Genomic DNA, 27959 nt, shown 5'->3' with positions numbered 1-27959 from the left:
ACGGAGGAGGGAGTCTTGACTCATTCACCCCACATTCTCTTCACAGAAGTCCTTCTTCCAATCTGTAGGGCACATCCAATGTGACAGTGCATCACACACACCACTCCTGTCTCCACTCTAGTCTAAGCTGCTTGGATCTCTTAGCTGGAACACTGCAATGGCCTTCTCACCTGTCTCTTGTCTGCAACTGCAGTCCCTAGAATGCAGCTCCACACAGGATCCAGAGGGATAAAAACATAACACATATTAAAGCCTTCCCTTACCTACATCCCCCCCTGGTTTTCCATCACAATAATCAAGTCCAAGTTCCTTAAGGGCCTTAATTTGTCTACCTCTCACACTTCACTTCCTACCACTCTTAGACATACTCATTATGCCCAGGCTCACCGGCCATTTTTCTGTCCCTCAAGCCCTTTCAACTTTATTTTTTCTCTTTCTGATACACTTCTGTCCCGGGTATTACCATAGCTGGCTTCTTCTCACACTTGGGACTCAGTTCAACAACCATGATCTCAGCGAAGGCCTCCCTGAATGCCTATGTAAATTCAAACTTTCTATCCTATAATCCTGTTCGGCATTTCTCGCTGGAAGAAGCTATCAGCAAGAAATTATGTATGTGTTCCTATATGAATCCCCCACTAGAATGCTGCAGGGGGCCAATGCCTGAATCAGTCTTCATCCTTACGGCAGCCCAGGAGCCGGCTACCTAAAACAGCATCTGGCAAACAGCAGGTGCTTAAAAAGTCACTGCAAAATGAAGGTTCTGGATAAGAGCTGTGAGGAAGAGGAATCAGGCATGCTTGTTCATGTCACTAACTTATCTGAACAGATACATTTCCCCCTTAAGCCACAATAAACATTTTAAAATCACACAACGTTTCAATATAAACAGAGATAACAAAGCCCTCAAGTCTCATCCTCTGGAAATTAAGTCTACTATATTCAGATTTTTTTTTATATTTATATGGAAAAGAGGAAAATGAGAATAGGAAAAAGTCAATGAGATAAATTTTAGCTTTCTCCAGAAACATAAGTCATCTTATATCATCTCAGCAAATGAAATCCTGCTTTATAGTGTACAGAATCTATCAAGATATACTTTGGAAGAAATGCTTTAGAAAAGTGTTCTTTTACTCAGCACTAAGAATCAGTTCTTGAGAACAATCAACATGAAGAGAAGTGGCATGAGACAGGATAGTGAGAAAATGAGAGAGAGGGTTCTCCACTTCTCAGAAGCACATTTTCTCTCTGCTTGTGTTTAGCGTGTCAGAAATTGAGACATCAGGGATTGACACAGAGCTCAGTTTCAAACAGAGCATCCCACATTTCTGGGGCAATCATACTGAAAGGGCATGCTCGTTGAGTCTGCCTTTCTCAAAGGCTGAGAAATTCATGTCCTGATGCCCGGAAACTGATTATTTTTTGAGTCAACACCGCTGTAGGATTTAAATTTTCACAGCATCAGTCTCTTCCTCTCTACAGTGCTTTCCAGCTTGAATTTTACTTTACAAACTATCAGTTCCTAAGTACTGTACAAAATATCCCAAAAGGAAAACATTACCCCGTGACATAAATAAAGTTTGGCCTCTCACAATGACTTCAGTTTGCCCCAATTCTCATATATCCAAACATCCCTTGGCTATCAATGTGTAAGTTATCAATCTATTCAGCACCTTGGTTTATCAGATCCACTTCACAGCAGCATTCTGTGCTAAGATGTAACCATTATCTCAGCTTCTGAAGATGAGGAAATTGACAGACTCCATCCAGCTCAGGTATCCAATAAGGGGCAAAATTTAGATTGAACCTAATCTTCCAGACTTAACATCCACCACTGTTCTACAGTACACACACTCCCACGTGTACACACAGACCATAAGTCACATCCTGAAGAGTACAACTATGATCAGAAGAAAAATAACAACTCTTAAATGCATTCCAATTCTAATAGCTGATTTTCAACCTAATTAGATGGTAATAGCATCAGATAGCAGAAAAACAAAACAAAAAGTTAACATCCACATTAAATGGAATCCAGAAAACAATCTGCCAGATTAAACTGGTAGACTTTCCCTTTGGGCAGCTGAGGTTAAGACTGCTGAGGATACTTGAACTGATAATCTCAATATGCTTGTCTGTCAATTTGGAGGTGTCATTAGAATTTATCAATCTGTGATATAACATTTTTGAGGTTTTTTTAAATGTCAGAAAAAAAGAGGACAACATGACAGATGCTAAGGCAACTTGACTCGATCTTAAAACCATAAAGCTCAAAGGACAGATCTGTCAATAATCAGCAAAGCCTTAACAGATTCTGATTGTTTAATCCAAGTCAAATTAATCAATTTCTCGTTTGAGTGTTAGTGATATGCCAGAGAAGGGGCATCTCAGCCCGACCAATCCATGCAGAAAACTGGAGCAGGGAGTCTCCCTGCTCCTCATGGAGAAGACTCAGCCTAAGGGAAGCAGATGCCAAAAAAAGCAGAGGGCTACAGGATGCTGGCCTGGCCCTGCTCCTTCTCAGCCGGTTCTCCTTTTATAATGCGACACTTGAAAATCTAGGGTCTTTTAGTGATTTGCTGCTCACCCACCTCTCTGCCACCCCTGGAGCTCACTGGGTTTCCATGGCACTTATTAACGGGAACAGCAGTAGGCAGCAGCTGGCACAAGGCCCAGGTGCAGAGCAGAAGACGCCATTCTTTCCTGGAAGCTGAGCCTCATCTCCAGCTCAACATCCACACCATGAAGCAGAAGAGTGGAAAGGAAACACTCCTGAGCAGAACACTGAGGACATCCTGGACAGGACAGGGATGGAAGGCGTGGGGACTGTCCCCAAGCACTGTCTGTACTCACGGAGAAAGTTACAATGGAAGCCCTCTGGACTTTTAGGAATTATTATTTTTGGTCTATGCGTATGTGTGTGTTCAGGCTTGTGTTCTTTATCAGAATCTTACTAGCTATATAAGTACAGGTTACTAGCTATATAAGTACAGGTAACATTGAGTACAGGCTGACATAGAGGTTAACCTTTAGGCAAATAACCCAAGGCACTGCAGCCCCTAAGGTCACTTAGTCAAGAAGAGTTGCACCTTATTCCTTATCTGCTGACTCCTCGTGACTATGACCATGACCGTGACCCACCTTCTATCCACAACACTATTTCTGGGTTTTAAGGGGAGGAAAACTTGTTACTAAATTACACTGGGCAGTTTAGTACTTTCGATCCTCAGCTCTTCCTTGCAGCACCCCCAGTGGGATGAAGCCCCCGACGATGTGCAGAGGCATCTGGCCACACCGTGCATGCAGACACGAAAGGCCCGGGAACCTCCCCAACAAAATCCACCTTCCGTTTTAATAACTATCTAAAATGTTTACTCTCGTTTGAATTAGAGAAATGAAAGACAGAATACCAACAAGATACGGTTTTAAAACTATCCTCTTGGCAAAGGGTTTTTTTGTGGGTTTGCTTGTTTTGTGGTCAATGATATGTTAACGCCTACAACAGTGGAAGCAGGGGTTATGGAAAGAGTGGGCATTCTGACACCATAATGGCGGGAAAGTGAATTGTTCAGTCTTTCTGGTTGAGAATTTAGGAATTCAGATGAAAAACGTACAGTTTGGGAGCACATATATTGGCCAAAAGTTTTCATTCCATACTGTGGATGTTCAGGGTAGAATTTTATATAATTATGACCAAACTGAAACAAACTAAATTCTCAACAGGTGATAAGCTCATTACATTTTAGTACGGCCATATACTTCAGCACAGAACCACATTATAGATAGAGTTTTAGATATTTGGACAAAGAAATATTTTAACATAAAGTGCAAAAAGATGGCTAAAAGAGTATTAGAGTATAATTTCATTTTTGAAAAAAATACATTTTCACAGAGGAAAAAATTAGTCTAATATTCAACAAAAAGATAATAATTCTCTTATTCTGGATGGCAGAACTCAGTTGACTTCTCCTCCTACTACTTATATTTTCTAATTTTCTATACTGAACATGCCTTATTTAATAACGACGAAGGTGCTCTAAGAAGAAGGTAAAATATCAACATTAGCCACCTCAGGTTTGAATTAATGTCACTCTGACTCTGTCCCAGGTCAGAGCTGTGCTCTAACGCACAGCTAGGTTACATCTAACAGACAGAACCACGTTCTGATATCAGAATCCCCATGCCAACCAACATGCCAGGAAATAATGCCTTACCTTTAGACACATTTATAATACTGCCTTAGAAATAGCACTCCTTAGTCCTCTGTTCTTCTTGTAACACTCTGGAAAATTCGGCGACTAGGAATTCTGTTTAATTCAGTGAGAAAGATATTGTGATTATTATCTAGAACTGGATGAATTTATTTATACTTCCAAACGAAATATTTTGTGTGTGCCAGTAACTCCTGAGGGCCTCCTCATACCTCTATTTTTGGCATCCAGTTACTTTTCTATGTATGTCTCTATATATTTTGCAGTAACAGACCTACAGCTGGCTACCAAGCTCTACATCTGTCAGGGGAAGGATAAGGAATTCTTTTTTAAAACTGTAAACAAGCAAAGTTCCCTGGACTTTAGGATGTAATCAAGTCACACCTATGCGGCACACTGAAACATGGGGGTTACTAAATCCTGAACTGCAAAATATCCCACCAAAAATAGCCTGCCCCCAAAATACCCCTGTGTGTATATGTATGTATGCCTACATATGTGAAAGAGGGAAAAAGAGAGAAAGGGGGCTGGTGGTAGGGCGGGGGAAAGCCAGCAGAATTAGTAATCAAAAAATTCCACTAATATTTTCATCTCAAATTTATAACTTGGCCTCAGGGATTCTTTGCCAAAAGGACACTCAGGGAATGCCTTGTCCAACAGCCTCATTTACAGAAAAATCTGAGATTTTAGAGCTTGAGGAGTCTGCCCTGAGGTGTCAAACAACTGAGTGACAGCAGGAGGCCTACATTCCTAAACCAGGCCCAGTGGCCTTCCCACTGTGCCTTAATTACTTTTCTCCCATTGAAAACCACTCTTCTAATTATCTTATTTCCAATTTTCCTTGGAAGCAAAAAAAAAAGTAAGAATTAACAAGCTTATACAGAGGAATATAAACTTCCTTAGGGTAAGACTCTCTAGCCTCTCCCTAGGCTCCATGGAAATCACCTCCTGTTCATCAGATTCTTTTGTTCACAGTTTACAACATGGTGGAGCATCAAAGAGGAAGTGGTAGACTAGGCATATGGAGATTTTAAAAAAGCCTGGATAGGGCTTCCCTGGTGGCACAGTGGTTAAGAATCTGCCTGCCAATGCAGGGGACACGGGTTTGAACCCTTGGCTGGGAAGATCTCACATGCCGTGGAGCAACTAAGCCCGTACGCCACAACTACCGAAGCCCGTGCGCCTACAGCCCGTGCTCCGCAACAAGAGAAGCCACCGCAATGAGAAGCCCGCGCACCACAACGAAGAGTAGCCCCCGCTCGCTGCAACTAGAGAAAGCCCGCACGCAGCAACAAAGACTCAACACAGCCAAATAAATAAATAAATAAGTTTATTTATTTATTTTTTTTTTAAAAAATCCTGGATAATCTATAAACTTCAGAGTCCTTGCTCAGATGCCTGAAGTGGACTGTACTGCTAATACCACAGTGCTACCTACACCAAACTTTAGACGGTAGATGGTCAAGAAGGGGAGCCATATAGTCCATGCATCAAACAGCTTTCTTTCCTTGAATCTTTCTCTCCCATGGGACAGGACAACAACCCTTTTTCATCTAAAGCAAAAGCATTCTAGAACATTCAAACAGCCTGATCTTCCTGGCACGAAACCATGTCTATTTTGGCAAGGTCCAGAGGTTCAACTGATTGCATGCAACTGATAATTGAGGTTAAAATGGACTTCCCAGCACAGCAGTGAAGAATAATTGATGGGACGGCTAGGGTACACTTCCCAAAATGCAGTATGTGTAATTTATTTTTATGCAATTCATTTCATACCTCATAGCTGATATCTGGAAGAAAGAAAGTAGTTCTAGTAGGGGGAACAGATGATTTCATTTGGCAAAGTGATAACGTCTGGGGAAATGTGAGGAAGTTCTATGGCAAACTTCAGCAAAGTGTTTGAGTTTAGAAGTACCACTGGCCAAAGACCACCCTTCTCTCCGTTTTGCTCACAAAGAGACTCTCTTGGCAGTATAAAGGGCTCCCTGACCAGCAATTTAATTCAATTTTCACAATGGGATGTAGTACATAAAGACTTTCTGTACCTGGCAATTAAAGGCTTCAAACCCTAACACTTAGATATGCAGCTATTTTATGGCAACAAGGATGAGAACACACATATTAACTATGGACAACATTTAACAACTGTACTAATACACTACAGAGTATGACAAGAAAGCTGAGAGTTACAAATCAGATATATGTTTGCTATGTCTCCATTTTTGTACGTGTGGATGAGAGAAAATGCAACACTGATAAGAGTTAACTTTGAAAAAACATCTATATAATTTTTTAAAGCATCTATAAAGCTTTGTTCTGATAAAATCATTTTAATGTTTGCTTTTTAATATCCATTTTCAATATCTGTGCTCAGACAAAACATTTTAAATTGTTGCATCCTAGCATCCAAGTCCCTGCCACTGGTAACACCATTGTTTAAAGTTAATTAAAGGTTTCAAATTGTAAACAAATTTTGCAAGTTCCTCCCTTCCCCCACTCCAAATAAACAAACCACTATTGCTCCTAGCCAACCCAACTAGCTGAAAGGCATAAACCTCTCCTTGCTATTCTAGAAGATAACTGTTCAGACGCCAGTCCCTGCAGAGTTCAGATGCACAGAGCCTATCAGAAGGTACCAGGCAGGAAGAACTGTGCTTAGCAAGCAGCATGTGCTACTGGACCTTTTTTCTTTAGGGTTAACATTTTTGTGTTATCTAATCATTTAGAAGTAATAGAGCTCTTTAGACTTTTGTAACACTCAGCCATCTGCAGTGCACTGTAGGAAACAACATTTCATTATTTATCATAAATTACTCAGAGCTGCTCATGATGAAAGATGAGCATCAATGTGGTACCACAGAAGGTCACTTAGAAGCTTAAAAACCAAATGATAAAGGAGAAACACGGATTTAATACTGACTTTGTTACAGCTTTGCTGCCTTCCTTTCAAAAATCTCTTCTGATCAAATACACAAAGGCCTAAACAAATAACTAAAAAAAAAAAAAAAAAAACCCTTATCTAAGTCAAAAAAAATAAAAAATAGATAAACTGAGAATATTCCAAGCAAATAACAATAGTATATGTCAACTGGCTTATTATAAATGTTGACATTAGTGAAAATTATCTGATCAGTAAGAAATATAGGAGAGACACCACTGGCTCTTAATACTAATTTAACATTTGCACTTACACAGTGTTATAGCCCCTCTACCTGGTAACAAGGGGCAACCAAGTAAACCCGCAGGAGTGATGAATCTGATTTTAATCTGAAGGTTCTTCTTTATGGTGAACTAGGTGGGGTGACACAACTAATTTTAGCTGTCGATATGTAAATGAACGGCTGTAGTTCCTGCATCTACAAGAGAAGCTCTCTGGCAGGCCAGCCAGACATCCATCCTCAGGGTTCCTGAGACATCAGTGTCTTCCCCCTCTCATTCCTCACCATGTGATGAGTGCACACAGGGCATCAACAGTGCCTTTGCCTTTTGAATGTCATGCAGTGTCAGCACTCAATCCCAAAAGGTGCTGAGTGGCTTCTGGAAAGACGACCTCAGATGAAACAAGAGGGATGGCATGGCAATCAATTCATAGAGTAGTTTCTTGCCTCCGGAAAATCTGAAGTCACAGGTTAATTAAGATGAAGCAGTAAAAATCAAGCATATCTTCTTGTTATTCTCCTTGGGTCTCCACTTGCAAATTTTTAGATATCTGAAAGCTACTATTTTGGGTTAAATCTAGGGCTGTGTTGATGTGACGATGCAAAAACTAAACATTTTAAAACACACCAATTCTACTGGTTCTTGCAGCACTCTGAAGAGGCACTGGAATGAAGTCAATACTTAAACAGATTCAGCACGAGTCAAGACCATATCTAAATGACGTGGGACAAATTAGCCTTGGAGAATCTTTACTATTTGTTGCTTCTTCCTCCCTCTAAGTCATCCTGGAGACCTTGCATCTTGTGAAAATAACACAGATTACTGTGCACATTCCTTGAACCAACCCTGACTGTGATTTCGCATAGCAACCTAGCGAAGTCCTCCCAAATCCTCCCTCCTGAATCAGGCCCTGCCCTAAGGAAAAGGTGAAGCTGTTTCGTTAATTCCAAGAGGCCCTCTTTGCCCACCAGGCCAGACACACAGATGTGAGCCAGCTGTTATGTCCCTTTAAAGCGGTAACCTGTTTGTTAATGACCTTTTCCTCCCCTGGCCTCACCTGCCCATTTCTCTACCTAAACAAATTCTCCCTTGAAACTACCTATGCCTGCTCTGATCCCTACTTTCTGAAAGGGCTTAATATATTTTTCAGTTGGAATCACACATTACACTTAATTATTCGCTGGAATATAAGTTGTGGGCTTCTCGACAAAACCATAAATGCAGATAACGAATTGGCTTTCTCTTGTATCACGCACTCTAATGCTTGCAGAACTGTATGTATAAAGTCACTCTTGGAAATAAGTATGGTCTACACATGTAAGATGTGTGAAAAGCATGGTAACTTATGCTGTATCAGAAACACTCCTGAAACACTCCTTTCTTGTGAAAGAAAATTTTATGTAATAAAAAACACAAGGTGTCCATTCACAAAGGATAAAATTGAAAAGGGGTGTGGGCATCTCCATGGTGTCTCACTAAGCCAGGATCCTGAGAACAAAGGAAGCTGCTGAAGCTGCGAAGACCCTCTCTGCCTTTACTAGACTGTGAGGCATGAACAACAAACACTGGGAATTACAATCCAGTGTCTATAAGTGGAACAATCCACACATTCAGGCTACCACCCTGGGAACATGAAGTGTAGGCCAAAGGAGTGTTTTGAAAGATTTTTTTCATACAGTTAAGTTTGTACTGATGTATATAAAAAGTGCACAAATCATAAGCATGCAGCGTGGTGAATTCTGGGAAATAGAACGCACCTATGTGATAAGTACGCAGATCATTAGTATATTACCAATATCCTAAAGCCCCATATCTTCGGTCTTCTTCCAGTCACTACCTGCCGCCTTCCCAACAACAATCACTATCTTGACTTCTAATGTTTAACATTATGTATACAGAATCATTTTTTTGTTCTCTTTTTGCTCACCAATGTATTGGGGAGCTATGTTAAAAGACTTTGAGCACAACTCATGACCAAATTAAAGACTATGTGTTCTACAAATCACCTCTTTCCAACCACCTAACTTTTTTATGTGAATAAACACCTTATGATTCTTTGAGAGGCTTACAGCATCTAGTAAATCTTTGAATGGGTCATCCCACCTGTTTGTATGTGACCTAAGCCCTCCCTTATAAGACCCAGCGCTACAAATTAGCCTTTGCATTTTCCTGTCATTTGATCCTTAAAAAAGACCAGGTAATTGGTTAGTATACCCACAACTGGTTGATTTCTACAGGCTATATCCATCCTTAGCAATACTACTAAAGACTGCCCAACTTCTGCAGACTGGAAGAGCCATTAAGTAACACAGTAAAGCTACCATCTTTTTTATCCTTATAAGATCAAGGCTAATAATCCAAGGCCCAGTGTAAGACACTGCCTTCAATAAGGCATTACTTCCCATGAGCAAATGAAACGCATTTATATTTCTCCACATCTGCATTTCACAGCAGGAACCCAACTCAGCCAACACTTTAATGCTGACACCACCAATGAAGACACAAACTCCTAGACTAGAAAAAAAATCTTCACAGAACCAAGACCAATAATTGAACTGATTCATCGATCTCACTCTTTACTTTTTCAAAAGTTTAATAACTTCTAATTAGAGAGATAATTCATGACCATTAAATAAAACTTTGAAACTACAGCAAAGTACAATAAATTAAATGGCATTCCTATTCCACAATCGAGAAATTATCACCATTAACAATTCTGCATACTTTCCCTGACTACAGTTACTATTTATTAAATCTATTAGTCGACATAGCTTTATATAATCAGCATCTTATATAATTTTCTACCCAAGAAGTTTTAGATAATTATATAGTAAACGTTTTCCAATTTATTTAAAATTATTAAAAACACGAATTAATGGCTTGGTAAATCTATCACATGGGTAAAGTAAAATTTATTTTATTTATTATTTCTTTTATTTGAACCTCAAACATACAAATGCACATTCGCTTGCCAAATATGTGGCTGTGGTATTCAAGACTTTTCACTGAATAAATTTCTGTTACCCTTCTTGTGAAAAACCACACCACAAATGTATACTGTGATTTTTTTCAGTTTCAATTTATTTACTGAGGAATGAGAACTTAAAGCCACATGTGAAACAATCCAAGTGCAGATTTCTTATGGATATATAAATATATTTTCCCTTAAAATTACTCACAACTTCTTCAACAAGCATTTTTTCAGTGACTTCTCTTTATGGAGTATATCCAAAGTAATCCACTTAGTTCTAATAAAAACCACAATTAATTCATTGGTTTGAATATTATTTAAATACATTACTTAATTACAGTAACAAGAACAACCAGCTTAAATAGGTTGGGAGCTAATACAACTAACATTTGGAAAACACACCTCTCATTTGTTGATGGCAGAAGCCCTACCAACTGTGACCGTTTGGCATGAAGAGGGCATTTGTCAGTTTTTTGTTTTAACACAGAAGAGAGTCTCATACTGAAGACTCAGTTAAATAGAATTCAGTCGAGACAGTGTTTAATATAAACACTGCTGCACCCCATTTTCACTTTTCTATTCCTAGAGTCTCTAGATTTTGCCATCACGCTGACAAAAACTTCTGTTTAACAGTAAGTTTGGGTAAGCAATCTCATTCCCTCTCTTCCTTATGAGTACAGCGTCATTCTTAGTCTATAGAATTCATTCACAGTCTTATGGGATTTTGACAATACTGGTTTCCTGACGTTACAGTATTCCTACCCTTCAGCATAGCTATTCAAAGACTATATAACCTGATCTTAGTATTTGATCTATTTCTCTTTTCTTTTCACAAGTTAGCAAACGTAAACATCACAATCATCTTTCATTTTAACCTTCAGAAAATCTGTTCTTAGGGACCCTCACTACACATCAAAATCAAACTAGTTAGTAATGATTGGGTCCAGTTGGTGGTATCTTTGGCAGACTATCAGGGTCTCACCAAAGTTCCTCTTCTAAGTACCATGGGCTAGTCAATGGTGGGTAACCTGCAGGATGGTTCCAAAAGGGAATTCAGACGCTCTGCAGGAAACACTGCATACGTGCAACACCCAACATTTACTTGGTAGGGTTGGTATTTTAGGGTCAGGAGAACCTCAAGGCTATTACTCCAAATGTTCCCTGACACGTTTCCACAGGCCACTCTCAGCATACGATGCAGTAACCACTGCAATCAAAAGCAAGTTTAGAATGAGCAGAGAAGACAATTTTGGCTAGATTTCAGGAAGCAGAGAAATAAAGTCTGTAACTGTTTTCTGTCACTGTTCTATTGAATCACCTATAAGCAGCCACAGGAGGAAACAGAGATTTAAGAAGATCAAGGAATAGAAGTTTAGAAGAACACATTCTTTATCATTTGTTGAACTATCTCCCTGAATTTCTCCTTGTACTGGAAACCAGGGAAATTTCTCTGGTTATTAAAGGCTCCCTTTACTATAGCAAAGAACAGGTATGAGCAGATGTGCCATTTATGCAGTTTATAATGGCAAACGTCACTGGCTATGAGCTAGGGGCTTGAAACAGGTAATATACATAGATATATCAACACTGTGTCAATGCCTTAGGATTTAAAGTGGGAAGAGATTACCTATAAAATGATCTTCCCATCTTCCTGATTCTTCAAACTATGCCACTTACACATGTCCTAGGCAAATTATATAACCAATCTAAGCCCAGCTCGATTACCTGCATAATTTAGATAATCAGACTAGGCTACAGGCCTAAATGCCTGTCTTTTAATCCTTGTTTCAATAAATAAATAAGACAAAGTATGTAAAGTGTGGACCCTCCTAGCACATAGTCAAACTCGACAAATGGCAGCTCTAGTTATTACCTAAATTCTCAAGCCCTTTCCAAGACTGAGGTTCTGTGAAGAATTCTTCCCCATGTCTAAAAGTAAAATTCAAGGCACAGAAATCAATTAGAGTCTGAACCCAAAATGATGATAAGGGTGTGATTTTCTCTTAGTGAAATTCTAACTCCCTGGCAATTCACTGGAAGATCAGGCCAAAGGTCATATGCAGTCACGGGAAGGGTATCTTTAGGAAGTAGGCTAATATGTTCAAGAGTTCTTATCAAATGCTTAGCATAAAAATTCTCTCCTCATAACCCTGGCTGTAATGTATTACTGCTAGAGTAGTTGCATAGATTCAGAGGATTTTTTTCTTGCTCTTACAGTGTATACTGCATCCATGACACATACTATCACTTCTAGGAAAAGTCCTCAAAGACAAAATCTTATCATTGGAAGCTGCTGAACTTCTATTCTTAAACTAAATTCTGAATTCAGTTTACAGGCTTGTTTCTGACTAGCCTCTTTGTATGCCTGGGAATGGCAATCTATGATTTATGTACAATCACCAACATGTCTTGAAAAATGAAGGCTCATAACAAAAAGAAGTAATACTTTGAAATATAATTCAGGATGAAGTTTCCAAAAAACACAGACTTGAAGCAAGATGTTTTCAAAATGCTAGTATTAAAGTTCCCTGAAGTACAAAAGCATACATCTAAAAGAGCTCTTTGATGGGCACAAGCAAGCCATTAATCCTCTGGAATCTAAACCACAATAACTCTTCAATTAAGAGGGGGAAGAGAATGCAATGCAGACATGATCCATTTTTACTAAAGTTCTCTCCAAACTCCAAAGATTCAATGACAATAAGACAGTGTGGGAATGGAACTAAAGGGAACCATAAGGGCATCCTTTCTTTCATCAAAGATCTTCAGATTGTTGCGGATTTCAGATTTCCTGATAATTATAGTTCAACAATCTCACTCATTTTCTCCCAAATTTCAGTTCCCCTCTTTGAGAAACATATGTGCAAAACAGACTACAAAACCATCTACCAAGCAAAGGATGAGAAATGGTGGGCTCCAGTTTGTGATTAAACTTCCAAGATGATTTGAGGGAGATTTCCACACCGTATTTTATTGTGTGTGTCAGGGTATCAGAGAGGAATACAGGAGAGATCCAAGGGCATGCAAGAATCATCATCCCTCCTTGTGATGGAAGATCCCTCAAGCTAGATATAGCAAACTAGCTCCAATATTTCAACTGAATTCAATGGCCTAATGTGGTTTTGGATGAAAATACCTATCTAGTCTATCCATTTCCCATTTCTCTTGACATAAAAACAGTAGAGTGTTTGCAGCTTATAAGCTCTTTTAGAAGTCGTATACGAAGCAGGTTATTATCATCACCCCCTCATTATCCCAGAGGAGGAAGTTAATGTTCAGAGAGAATAAACTGGTTCTTTGAGGTTGCACAGTTATCATGGTATTCAAGGCTACAGGTTTTTTGGGGTTTTTTCTTTCTATACCAAATGTTGTCATCCGCCCACTGAAGTTCCTGAAATATATGGTCATGACTGACTTACATTTTCAATACTATTACCTACAAAGGAGGCACTGTCCTAATCCTTAGCCAGCTTGCTGTCACCACTCCTCCAGTATGATGGCCACTGCACTGTGAGAAGGTCACAGCCAGCAGGTAAACCTGAAGGAAGCCTGCACACCTCTGTAAACTCCTTTTGGGTTGTATGCTTACCAACACTCAGTGGGGGTAACAAACCTGTTTATATCAGTTGTTCTTATTGTGATTATGTAATTTAGTTAAATTTTATGAAAGCCAATGATATATGATTGTAGAAATGAAAGATAACTGTAATTTCTATTAAAACATAGCTGAATGCTTTGAAGAAACTCCGAACGGTGAGTTGTTGAAAGAAAGAAAGAGATAGGGAGGGAGGGAGAGAGAGAGAGAGAGAGAGAAAGGAAGGAAGGAAGGAAGGAAGGAAGAAAATTACTTTGAATTATATGGGCAAGAAAACTATAAAAGAAAAAAAAACTATAAAAGATTTCCAGGGCAGGGGGGATATTATAGTATCTATGAAAAATCTGGGTTAAAATTCCTTCACCAGTGTCTTTGAAGAAGAAACAAGTAATGAGAGGTGTGGCTTATGGAAAAGAAAAAGACGCTAAGTTCAAACTAAAAGACACATTCAAAAAAACGCCTATGTCCAAGATATGGGAGAATGAATGTTGTATACATTTGAAGTTTTATTTTAAATTTCTGTTTTTTAAACCATTACTTTTATAGACTTTTTAAATTAACTACCAGCATAGTAATACCCCAAATCAGGGTTTAATAAATATTCATTAAAATAAATTTAAAAATCAAAACATGACATTACAAAAACATAACTATATGAATGTATATAATAGCGCATATTCAACTGTACAATTGTTTTATGGAATCAGATAATAAGTACTGCCAAAATTAGTATGATTTGTAAATCAATCTATGTGGGACAATAAATGGCCATTAGTCTTCCATCGAGTTTTTGGAATCTTCAAAAAAAATGTTTTTTAATTAAAAAATAAAACACCAAGATAATTTAATAACTCAATTGCATAAATGGTAGGTTTTTTTCTGAACATTCTACATCAACTTAATCTAACATGTCTTATCAAAAGGGCTGACTTTTAAAACAACTTGAAATGACAAGGCAATGTTAAGAATATCTAAGAAAATTTCTTTTAATGACTACTGCTTATAATATAAGCTAAGAAATAAAGAGCTACAATAAAATAATCAAAAGTCTGTAAGGGGCCTTCAGACAGAGCCATGTAGATCCAATTCTTTAAAAGACTGGGTAAGGCAGGAGTACCTGAAGTCCTCAGAGAAAAAGCGGTAAAAATGGAAAACCAAACTAACCATGTGTCCTACTACTTTCATTAATAATCACATGAATGGATTTAGGTACATTTTCATCCTGATATTACAAAGCTTTAAACTGAGTCTATTCCTCCATCCTGCCTTCCATATGTACATGGTTCTGGAGGAAACACTTTTTTGGGTGTAGACAAGTAAAATTTCTAGGATCCAAAAATGTCTCAGTGGTATTTGCCAAGGCAGTACCAGCTCTGTGCCTCACCCAACACAAAAGTCTAAAGATAAAAACAGATTCAAAGGGAGAAAAATGAATTTCAGTTCTATTCACAAGCAATTCAAATGCATTTTACAGACTTAGATTTATGGCTCTTTCCTTGCTCTTACATATTTCAGGGCCAACTTTCACATTCCATTTTTGACACCTGAGATAGAATACTGAGATATGTTTGGCACTGGATAGGAGAGGTTATGAGGAAAGAATTTCTACATAAGAAGGGAGCTGAAAATCATCCTTCCTCTCATTGCGCTGTGTAGAGGGGGAAAAGCCAGGAGAGTATGCCAGGGGGAAGAGAGATCTTTTTCCTCCAAACGCTAGACCTCCCAGGACAGCACTGCTTTCAAACTCTGCACGGACACTCTTGCTTACGGCTCAACCTGGATTTAGAAAAGTTGGTTTCTTTAGTAACAGAAAGAAGCTGCCACACACCAGCTTTTTTTGTTTGTTTGTTTTTCTTTCTGACAAATATGTGGATCAACACTGTGTTAAAAAAAAAAAAAAAAAAAAGGCTGTCCGGGAAATTGCACAGATAACAAAGGTGGCTGGATTCACCAATCAAGCATGCAAAAGGAGCTCTCAATTAGCACTGCCAACCCCTTCTAGCTCAGTCACGAGTAGCTAGCGGAGGAGGAAGGCTTCAACCACAGCCTTAAGGCACTGAGACCAAATTAACAATGTTCTAAAAAGAGCCTTGCCGATTCTATGCCCACACCCCTCCCCCTCCTTTTTTTTCTGTTAGGATCATGAAGCAAAAGGTAAGTGTCTGAAGAGTAAAATGTACAGTATAATTGACTAAAGCAGAAAAGCCTCGTAATCCTGTATTAAGGCCAAAGGAAATCAAAACATACTCAGGATGCAGCATGTGCTCATAAACAAAGCTCTCAACTGGATTTCATAAGAAATATTGATCTCAAACTCTGAATCCTCTCACTTTGGCTACCATACATGATTGGGGTCAGTCCTTTCTATGTTGGAATTCCTCTGAAGGCCTCGATTCATGTATCAATAGATAGAAGACAACATAGGAGTAAACTTTATTTAAACAAATTATACCTGAGGCTGCTTATAAAGCAACTCAGAGTACTTTTACTGAAAGACTGAAGATGTTTAAAAAGAATAGATAAGGGCTTCCCCGGGGGCGCAGTGGTTAAGAATCCGCCTGCCAATGCACGGGACACGGGTTCGAGCCCTGGTCCGGGAAGATCCCACATGCCACAGAGCAACTAAGCCCGTGCGCCACAACTACTGAGCCTGCACTCTGGAGCCCACGAGCTACAACTACTGAGCCCGCGTGCCACAACTACTGAAGACCATGTGCCTAGAGCCCGTGCTCCACAACAAGAGAAGCCACCGCAATGAGAAGCCCGCACACCACAACGAAGAGTAGCCCCCGCTCGCCGCAACTAGAGAAAGCCTGAGCCCAGCAACAAAGACCCAACATGGCCAAAAATAAATAAATAAATATTTATAAAAAGAAAGAGGATAGATAAGAAAATTGTCAATGTTATCAATGGAACTCTTCAAAATTACAAGTTTGACTGGGTAAAGTTTGATTTAAGTAGACTTGGTTATACTAAAATGATCACCCTACCATGTTTAAACATCAATGATACACTTTATATTTATTTCTTTACTAGATACGCTATTCAAGATTTGTGATCTTACTCATTGGAATTAGCTACATACCTTCCAAATATGACCCAAAGAATGACCCACTGAAAGTGGCTTTTTGTCTTTAGTACTTGAATTTAGCCAAGGACTCTGGTCTTCTATCTGTTAGACAGTGCTTTCTGCTGAGTAAAACAACAATCCACATGCGCACTGACAACATTCTACACATGCATATGCCTTTCAAGTCTGAAAATACAATTCAATGTGCCATAAAAGGTTGCTTACACACTGGTCAAAATCACCGTTCCTCTACTGTCTGCAGTAAACCCTCCTTTGGACTAAAAAATGTGTAAACTAACCCTACACTTACAGCTGTAAAATGCTTCAAAGACATTTGGGGGGAAATAATCTCTTAAAGGCAGTACGTTCAAGATATTTGTTTTTAAAGCATCGAAAGGAAAGGCAAGTGCTGGGCAACTACTTGGGAACCCAAGAGACCCCAGTAACACAGAAGAAAGTTTTGGTCTGGCTCATGTTCTAAAGGTTGCAGGATGAGAAGAGTCAACTTCCAAACCCCTCTTCTACTCCCTCTGCCTTTCAAATTCAATCTTTCTTTGCCTTTAATCCTACAGAAAATTAGAAACAGTCTCCTAAACTGGGCCTTCCCACAGCAAATACAGCTTTTGCTTGCAAAAACCCTATTACCCATTAGCAAGGGTGTTTATTCTAGAGTGAACCAGCCTCTTCCACTCCAGAGCTGTGCTGCCTTTACAGACAGGATCCTTCTGACTGACCTAAGACGAGCACAAAGACATTCATTCTATACGCCTTGTGTTCAATTTAAAACCATAGACCCTGGCAATTAAAGAATCTGTGAGTTAGTCTCAAGGGAAAAAAAAAAAAAGCATCATTCTTAGTTGTCCTCAGGTGCTACAACACAATCCATGCCTTTCACTTAAAAAAAAAGCTAAAACAATCTACTGAAGTCTGGAAGTAGGAGCTAGAAAAAAAAGGGGGGGGAATTTCTCTCCTGGGAACTTTGGTAACATAATCGAAACAAGTGAAAAATATAAATGCAAGATATTCAGCCCATTTTTCAGCAGTGCTGATGACGCCTCAAATGAAATCTTTATTTCCTTTTGTTAATCATCCTACAATCTTGGACTCATACAACCTACCTATTTAAATTCATCTTTTATGGAAGCTACATAATCTTCTTTTCATTAAAATTTCCCTTGTTGATATAGGCAAACCAGGTCAGTTTCTGCTGGATTTGCATACCTGCAAATCCCTTAATTCAACTCCTTGTTGAAGGTTTAAAAGAGAGCAAGAGCTGAACCTCAGATACACATAAAACAAATACTGCTTCTATGTCTAAGTGAACATTGATACCATTTACAGATTCTCCCCCCCCTCCCCGCACCACCACCCTACTCCTTGGGGCTGAGAGCCGTGTCAATAATCATTATTTATTAAACAGGCTGCCATTCCCTTCTACAGAATGTAGGAAGGGAGCACGGAGGGGTAGAAAATAATTAACTTGGATTTTTCTTTAAAGACCTCTGGAATGGAAAGCAAGGAAATCAATTCAGAAAGAATATGAAATATCCCCCCATATGCAAGCCCCCCAACACACACACAAGGCTGAGAAGTACATCCACACTCCATTATTCACATTAACTGTAACAAAAGAAAAGATAAAAAACCTGGGGTCTTCAAGATAAACGCATCTATTTTCAATCCATTGAATATGTTTGCACATACACTTGCACATCCTTTACTCATCCACAAAACTCAAGCAGCTAGATTTGTTGAGAGAAACCTCTACACACCTCCTGAGAAAATGTGCTCTCAAAAATGACTGCTTCAGCCAAAGGAGAGAGAAGCAGCAAGTTACCAGTTTGACTGCCATTCTGGTTTGTGGCAGATTCCCTCCCTTCCCCTCTCCTCTCTGTCTCTCAGTTTATCTTTTGGCCTATTTTTTTTTTCCAAAGCAGAGTAAAAGCATAAGGAATATCTCTCCTTGGACTTTAGCCACAAATACAACAAATCCAAAAACAAAAAAGTTTCAAGGATTAAATAACACCCCAGCTAAGACCACAGGTCAGAGAAATGAAAAACTGCCAGATGACTGAAAGCTTGGTACTCCTACTCAAGAGTTAACGATGAGCAGTCTTGCTTCCCCTCCAGATGTTATGGCTCAGAACAGAAATACAGTATAAAGAAGGCATAGCCAGGCAGTTTTTGGAGAAAAGCCTTGCACAGAACTTGAACTGGCAGGCTGGGGGTTTGTCCTAAATAACCTTCACAGGTTGCACACACTGTTCTCAGATCCTGATTGATAGTCAGATTAAGAACCTTCCTAAAATTTCCTTATAATAAGAACAAGGTGAGGTGGTGGGAGGGTGCTGGGAGGTCAATTAGTCATCTAAAACATGTATAAAGGTATAGGGAAAATATAGACCTCCTAGACAGATAGAAAGCTATCATGCTTGGGCAAACTGGCCAGTAGTGGCAGCAACTGAGCCAAGGGTGAAGAAGCTACATTCAAAGAGTGACCTGTTTCAAATGAGTTGATTTTCTCACCCTTGAGTGCACAGAACTGTCCCATTTTGCCTAAATTTTTCAGGCATATAGGGAGGGGAGAGGAGGTTCACTCTCCACCTTTGGGAATCGAACAAAGCAAACGCTTGGCAGAGCTGAAAAAACTCCTCCTCCGTCAGGACCCTAGAGGCGGCAGCTCTGCAGGGATCCCTTCATAATTCCCCCTAGTTAACTCACTCTCGGCGGCCACAGAATCCGTTTCTACACCTTGGAATGGCCATGGGCAGGGTAGGAGGTGATCACTTTAGCCCTTCGCCATGGATCGCCTCCTTTCCCTACCTCCCACAATGGCTTCTAATTAACCCTTCCTGGTCCCTGCCCGGGTCAGGGCTGCTGGAAGTGTCTACAGCTTCACCGTACCAACATCTCCATCAAATCATCACACACACACACCCCAGCCCACCCCCACATGGATACAACTTCCCTCCGCGGTTTAACGTCGGTCGATTTACATGTGCTTTTCTTTCTCTCCTTCCCACGGGCGGGGAAAGGGCTCAGTGCTTTTGGGAAGGCCCTCCCTCCCCCCTCCTCCCCCCTCCCCTCCCTCCCTCCCTCCCTCCCTCCTTCCTTCCTCCCCAGCTCTCATCAGGAGCCGGATCCCAGAGCTCCCCAGCAGGTCTGCACTCGCTTTAACCCGTTGAAGGGAGTTAGTTCTCATTTGGGACCCACTTAAGTAGGGCCCGTGGAGCTTGGCTGACAATCTCCCTCTGCTTCACACCACCCCTACCCCCACGCACACACACACAGGAAAAGGCCGGCACCTTTTACCTCCCCTGTGGCCAGGTTTAATTCTCTCACTCCGTGTTCCAAACCTGGAATGGAGTGGGGGGTGGGGGTGGGGGTGAAGGATGCTAGAAGACAGGCGTTGGCGAGGGGAAAGGACAACAGGAGGGCAGAATGGAAACTCAGCAGTAAATCAGAGTTCAGACACAGTGTTTACTTACGAAATTTGGGGCTGGTGCTAGTTTCTGGCGTGGTGGTGGTAGAGGAGGAAGACGAGGAGGAGGAAGAGGAGGAGGCAGCATCCTGAAAGGGAGACAGGGTCCAGGAGGGAGTCGAATCATGAAGGTAGGAGGAGGTAGCGTATGCCGCAGTGGGCCAGGAGGGCATGGCCGGGGTACTGGGGGTTCCTGGCACCGGGGGTCGGGAGCCCGGAGTGCTGCTACCGAAGAAAGGGGCTGTCGTGGACAAGACCGTCGAGGGGGCCGCAGTGTTCCGTGCCGTGGTGGAACGCGGGCTGGCCCGGATGGGCACCCGCTGCCCGGGGAAGCGAGTGGGCGCCCGCGTGATGGTGGTCAGCCGGGTGCTAATCCGGTTGGGCGTCCTGGAAGAGGCGGCGCTGCCGGCGGAGGTGGCTGGAGACGTGGTGGAAGTGGTCGTGGTGGTGGTCTCCATGGCCTTGGGGAAGGAGCTGGGCTTGGAGAGAAAGAAGGGGTCCTGGCCCATCCCCTTGGAGTCCACCAGGTCGGTGGGCACGTATTCCTTGACGGAGCCCACCACGATCCATTTGAGCAGCATGAGGCTGAGCCCCAGGCCGATGAAGCCGATGAACAGAGGCACCACGCACAGCCACGTCTGCTGCCGGTTCCACACGATGCAGTCGCTACAGCGTAACTCCCGGGGGGGCTCGGCCGCCCCTTCGCCGCCGCCGTCCGGGCCCCCGCCCGCCGCCGCCGCCGCCGCCGCCGCCGCCGCCGCCGCCGCAGCCACAGCCGCCGCGGTGCCCTCCTCGGCCGAGGCGGCGGCTGCCGAAGCGGCTCCAGGTGGCGAGGCAGCGGCCGCCCCTTCACTCATCCTAGGAGCCGGTCTTCACCTTCGCCCCCCCGAGGGCCGCGCCAGAGGCATGGGGCCGCGCGGGCCGGGCGCAGGCGCGGGCTCCGGCGGCGGCGGCGGCGGGCTCGGGCGCAGGCAGCGGCCGCGGCGGCCGCATGCAAATCGGCTCCCTGCCCCCACGCCCCTCCCCCCGAGAGGCGGGCGGCGGGCGGGGAGGAGAGGAGCGGGGGAGGGGACGCGGGCCGGGGAGGGGACGCGGGCCGGGGAGGTGGCGGCGAGGAGCTCTGAAGAGGGGCTAGACTGGCCCCCTGCGCCGCCGGCCGGTCAGGGAGCGGCGGGGCGCGTCTGCAGCCCGGCAGGCGGCCTCCTGTGCGCCGGGGCCCCGCGTCGTCTGCTGCTGCTGCTGCTGCTGCTGCCGCCCGCCGCCTGCATGCGCTCCAGCCGCGCCGGCATCCTCGGGGCGCCGCACCCGGCCAGCTCCCCGGGGCGCCCGCCCGCGCCGCCCCTGGGCCTCGCGCCGCCTTCAGGGGCTGAGCGGGCCGGCCGCGGAACGCCAGGTGCCAGAGAGCCGCATTCCGACACAGAGGGGCCGGCCTGGCCGCCGCCGGTCGCCGGGCCCGCCGCGCCTCTTTCCTCGGCGGCTGCTCCGCAAGTCCGGGCGGTAAGGTGCACCTGTTCTTCAGCCGGCCCGCAGCCAACCCTCGGCTAGCACTGTCTGGGAGAGACCAATCCGAGCGCAGTGCGGAGGGCAAGCGGCCGGGCTCGCCTAGCTCCCGCCGCCTGAGACTCCGCGCCGGCGCCGCTGCCCGAGAGTCAAACTCCAGCGAGCTGCGCCGCCGCCGCGAGCCCGGGGCCGGGGACGCACTGGGCGCCCGCGGCGGGTGCTGTCCGACCCGCCGCGGAGGGAACCCCGCAAGCCGCAGAAGATTCGAAAGCACTGCCCGGCGCCCCTGTCCGGTCGCACTTGAAGGGGGAGACGTGAAACGAGAGACCGCGTCCGGGATCCGGGGGAACAGGGACCCCGGGCGGGAGGCGGCTCCAGGCGGGCGCTGGCAGCCAGGCGGGTGCGGTGTGCGCGGAGCCGCCACGGACTGGCTGGGCTTCAGGCAAAGTAGCGCCTCCCCCCAACACCTAATGGTGGTTTCTTAACGCGTACAAGATAAATGATCCAAGCAAACGCTCGCTTGGAAGTGTGTGGCAAAAGCAGCTCCCGACCCACCGATTGTGAGCCCCTTTCCTGTGTGGATGCAGTGGGGTCAGAGGCTGAAGCTGCGGGGCGAGAGAGCAGGGGTGTGTGCGCGTGCGGGGGGGTGTCTGTGCGCTTCCCCGCCTGGCAGCGGGCGCTGCTGGATCAAGAGCCCGTTCCCTCCGACTTGCTAAGAGAGATGCTGGTGAAACAGACCTTTGTGCAATTACACCCGGCAGATACCTCTTAGCCGACGTGTGCTAACTTACCTTTTTAAAAAGTATTGTCTTTAAATGTAGATGTACACACAGGTGCACACATCACAAGGTAACTGAATGTGAGGTAACATTTAAAACGATTTGGGTTGGTATCCAAAATTCTTTCCTTTCTCTTCCTTTGGGTAGAGAGGCACCTGTGTACCTATATCTCAGGTGCAGTGTGGGACCCGCCTGGGGGACTAGGGGACCGGCCTAAGAAGGAAGGATGAAGGGGTAGAGAGCCAGCATCAGCGTGGTTTATGCTGATGGTGCAAAACCTCTCTAGTCGACTCTTCCCGGATTTCCTGATCTAAAGTGGAAACCGGAAAGATGTTTTACAAGCTCCAAGAAAGAGAGTTTGAGGATGGCAGCCTCCTAGAACACCTTCCCTGCACTGTATGATTGGCGCTGATGATGAAAACAGCGTTCTCTTGGCCTGTAATCGTGTCCCCAAAGATGAAGTTTTCAAGGTATCCATTTTATTCACAGGTGAAGAGCCGAATGGTACACTGAAAAGACTGCAAAGAGAGAAGGATGTATTGAAACAGGAAGCCCCTGAGATTTGGTGCCTACCAGAGTATTTTGCACAGACACGGTTAATAAATTATTTTTGATGTCAGTAATTCGGCTGTCACCTCTTTCAGCTATAACATTAATACTTTCCCCATAGGAAAGCTTTTGATTGTTAGTTTGATAGAACATGCCCTAATCCAGTAGTACTGAATTATGGTTCCAAAAATTGCGAGTGAAAAAAATACCACAAGCCCTTGAATCTATATTCCTTCAGCTTTCCAGTGCAAGGCACAGTCCTCTTAAGTAAAAATTGACCCAATCTCTACCTTCTGTGAGTGCTGGGCAGTAACTGGCCAACCTTTCCTGTATAGCAAATAAAGGTTAGCTTTCACAGAAAATATTGTGAAATTATAGCAGGTGCTTTTGACGAGTATATAAGACAGAAAATTACTTTTCCAAAACATTCCTAATTCATTGCCGCCCCCCATTATTCCTACGGCCCCTCCCTTCTTCCTTCCCCACTGAAATAAATCCAGTGTGCAAAAAGGGATGCTGTAATGCTGCAGCTGGGCAAATGCTCCCCTGAAACTGCATTCGCACAAAACTAACCCCGTGTTGTCACAGTGCTCCCCAATGCCTTCTTCATCTACCTCTCCAAATTACCCCCACTTCTCATTTCCACTTGGCTTTAACAGCTTATTCATGGTTCCCTGTTCAGCTCATTTTCTCCCAGATCCCAAGCCTCTGCACTTGACTACCCATTAGCTGCTCTCGCAGTGAACATTATCACTAGTAGAAGGGAAAAAAAAAAAAAAGGACCTATTGCTGCGATAGCCTTGTATTGGGGAGTGGGTTTTATCAGCCCATCCAAGAAACTCTGGCTGGTACAATCATCATTAACTTGCAGTTTTACCATGAGGCTCCCTGGTAGCAGGTGGTAAGCACTGCAACTAGAATTGGGGGCGGGGGGGATCCACAACTGAGTCAAGGACAAGTGGTAGACATTCTCACTACCAATGAGCAGCCAGCTGATCAGTCCCATGGTAGGGCGGAGTCTCAGTCTGGTGACTCACAGCTCGCTGAAGCAGAATGCTGGAGAAAGAGCTTCACACTCAGGCTCTGAAGACAGGGATTCAAGTTTGAGCTATAAGCAATAAAGTCACTCTGGGCCTCTGTTTTTCTCATCTAGGAAATGAAACTATAATACCTACATTCTATATAATATAAAATTGTATAGCTAAATATACTATTCACTGATGGCATCTTTTAAGCATGATTTTTAAAACACATCAGAAACCACTTTTATTAATATGTATTAAGTTATCACATAGTCTAAATAAAGCTTTTCAAAATACACTATATGGTCCTCAATCAAAATACAGATTACAACTTTCAAGAAACATTCTTGTTCTTCTGATATAATAATCTGAAAATTGTTCTGTTTTTTAATACTGAGGCTAATTATTTCATAAAGATGGATGTGCATGACCAGTTAGGGAAGAGTTATGCATACTTTTCTTGGATATCTCTACCTACTATAGAGAGGGGTGTGGATTTTTCTAACAAATGGGAATGACATAACTCAGCCTCTCCTGAGCTCCGTATCTGCCTGAATATAATCACCTTCTGGATGTCTCCTGTGTAATCCACTAACACATTAAACTCAGAATTTCTAACCATGATTTAAAGTTTGCCTACAAACCAGCATTTCTGTTGAATTACAGTTTTTCCCTTCAGTGGCACCAATATCTCCAGACTGGGAGTCTCAGTGCCATCTTTGACTCCTTACCTCTTGTATCCCAAGTTCAATAAGTTGCCATCATTAACACAGTATGATTGCCCTGGGTTCCCTCCATTGTAAATTCTTTGGCAAAGGCCCATCCTTAGAACCACAAGGCTGGAAGTGAACCTGGTGTTCAAACACCTCCAATGTGTCGTCCCCCAAAATATCCCAGGCCAACAGTCATCTGGATTTAGCTGGAGCTCTAGAGAAGAAACCACTTCCTGCTGAAGACCACACAGCCTGCAGACAGTATACAAGTACAGAGGTAATTTTAAAAGTCTTTGTGTTGAGTCAAAAACCTGCCTTCCTATATTTTCACCCTTTCTTCTTAACTGATTCATTATATAAACCTTCCAGGAACTAGGTGCCAGGCATGGAAGATGCAACAGAAAACAAAACAAACTCCCTACCTTCATGGAACTTATATTTTCGTGGAAGAGACTGACAATAAACAAACAAAATAGATAAATTATACAGACTATCAAGAAATGGGAAATGCCATTTTGGACCACAAAGAATATATCTTGTTGGTGTGAGTACACAGAACATCTCTTCTTCAATCCCAGCATCCTCAATTTATTTACCATCCTCTCAGGCCAAGAGGAGTTTACACCCCTAGGAGTAATAGGGTGCTCTTTTATTAGCTGTGGGTTCTCTGGATAAATGTAGTTACTACAGAAATCAGTCTAGCTTGTAGAATCATATCCTTCATGATATCCACTGGAATTATGTGTGTAGGCAATGTGATATCTCAAAACATTTCATGAAGTAAACACTTTACGAAGGGTTAATGTGGTTAGCCTTCTTCCTGTGGTTGCATGTTCCTTTTTCTCTCTTGCCTTAGTCCACTCCTGTTATTATAATGATACACATTCCATAGTACATCATTGTGGCCTTTTTTAAAAAGAGAAGCAGATTGTTTTCTTCATAGTTCTCAACAAATAACCTTATTTGTTCCTTGTGGGAGCTTTCTGTATTACACATAGGATTCATTCACAATGTACTGGAAAAATCCCCTGGTGGATCTGTCTGTTCACAACACCTTGACTCCAAGGATTTGTGCATTATATTCTAATATCATAAATAAACAAAAACAATAATATATAAATTCTACAGAGCAAAAAGCAAAAATCGGAAAGGTGAAAAACTTCCAGCCGCAACTATATCCTAGTCACAAAAAATGACTGCAACAATGTTCAGATTTAAGGTATGTAGATTGTCACCTAATTGCACTCTCATGAATTAGGAAATGCTGAATGCTGTATAATAGGAGGAGAAATTAGAAGTTTTGAATGAGGCACTAAGATAAAATAAATGTGAAATTTCAGTGGGAGTTGCCAAAAGACAATGCCAAAATTTCAAGGTAGGTTAACTAAGAATTGGGTAGATGGGGGGTTTCCCTGGTGGCACAGTGGTTAAGAATCTGCCTGCCAATGCAGGCATACCTAGGTCCGAGCCCTGGCTTGGGAAGATCCCACGTGCCACGGAGCAACTAAGCCCATGCGCCACAACTACTGAGCCTGAGCTCTAAAGCCGGCAAGCCATAACTACTGAGCCCACGTGCCACAACTACTGAAGCCTGCACGCTTAGAGCCCTTGCTCCGCAACAAGAGAAGCCACGACAATGAGAAGCCCACGCACCGCAACGAAGAGTAGCCCCTGCTTACCGCGACTAGAGAAAGCCTGCGCACAGCAACGAAGACCCAACACAGCCAAAACTAAATAAATAAATAGATAGATTTAAAAAAAAAAAAAAAAAGAATTGGGTAGATGGTACAACATATTGGAGGTTGAGGGAGGATTTTTTGTGAAGAGGACTTCTTTGGCAGAAGCTGTGCTCTGAGTTCACAGGCGGAGGAGCACAAGTACAGAGCCTCATTACACCAAGTATAGTGAGAGGGGTCTCAAAGGAGTCCTGGAGAGCTTAGTAGAAGACCCCTACTCTTTGGGCAGGTCTCATTGGATTGGGATAGACACACAAGCCTCAGGCATCTCAAGTCAGGAGATGACTCAAGTGGACTGTGGCAGCAGAGGGCACTTTATGCCTCTGCCATACCAGGAAGGCGCGAAGCCATCCTCCAGCAGTAAGAGTCCAGTTGGAATGTACAGTGAGTGTAGCGGAGAAGCAGAGGTAGACAATGAGCTGGAAATTCAGTGTTGAAGGATCTGAGTGTCACAGTGAGATATCTATGTAATTTTTGTTTTGCATTGAATTCAAATTGCCTGTCCTTTAGGGCAGGGGTCCCCAACTGCCCACACAGGGCCGCACAGCAGGAGGTGAGCAGTGGGTGAGCGAGTGAAGCTTCATCTGCGCTCCTCTTAACTCCCCATCGCTCGCATTACCGCCTGAACCATCCCCCTGCCCCCAGCCATGGAAAAATTGGCTTCCAGGAAACCGGTCCCTGGTGCCAAAAACGTTGGGGACCGCTGCTTAAGGGTACCAACATGGGTACTTTATCTTGGCACTAGAGTTGCCATCAGCATTTGTCTTATCTAGTTTTGGGTTTCTTTGTCAATAATTTCGCCTTTTCTCCCTGCTATCTTTCCCAAACATTGGTAGATATATTTTTCTTAGATCACTTCATTGTATAACTCTATTCTTTTGAAATCATCTTCAGATCTGAAATTGGAGGACTGGTAGATGAAAGTTCACCTTGACAATTCACTGATCAAGCAGAGGACGTGGTGCTTTGGAAAGAGTCAAGGACATGTCTTCTCAGTGTGGTCAGAAACAAAAATCATGAGTTCACTTTCTCGTTCCCTCTCTCCAAACCGCAAACAGAATTCCATTTGGCAATTCACAAGCTTCTCACCACTCCCAGACTGGCTTGAGTATCTGCGAACCCAGGTATAGAAGGGACACAATGCAGAAAGCCAGCTCCCTGAAATGGTTTTTT

General features: G+C 43.0%; 1 protein-coding gene across 9 annotated transcripts in view; it reads right to left on the bottom strand.

Moving 5' to 3' along the window:
* The window catches only part of NRG3 (neuregulin 3), a 1065062-nt gene extending 1043620 nt beyond the window's left edge, over positions 1–21442 (bottom strand). For 7 of the 9 annotated variants that reach the window (XM_033433958.2, XM_033433957.2, XM_033433959.2 and 4 more), the window contains exon 1: positions 20495–21441. In XM_033433958.2, the coding sequence (XP_033289849.2) occupies positions 20495–21344 (850 nt within the window). In that variant the 5' untranslated portion in view covers positions 21345–21441. Of the gene's footprint in view, positions 1–20494 lie in introns of all 9 variants that reach the window. The other 2 variants (XM_033433955.2, XM_033433956.2) reach the window with 1 other exon arrangement.
* Positions 21443–27959: the final 6517 nt, after the last annotated feature.

This window comes from Orcinus orca, chromosome 14 (genome assembly GCF_937001465.1).
Source record: "Orcinus orca chromosome 14, mOrcOrc1.1, whole genome shotgun sequence".
Taxonomy (NCBI): Eukaryota; Metazoa; Chordata; class Mammalia; order Artiodactyla; family Delphinidae; genus Orcinus; species Orcinus orca.
The sequence above is the reverse complement of the archived record's forward strand: the minus strand, read 5'-3'. Positions and strand labels throughout refer to the sequence as shown.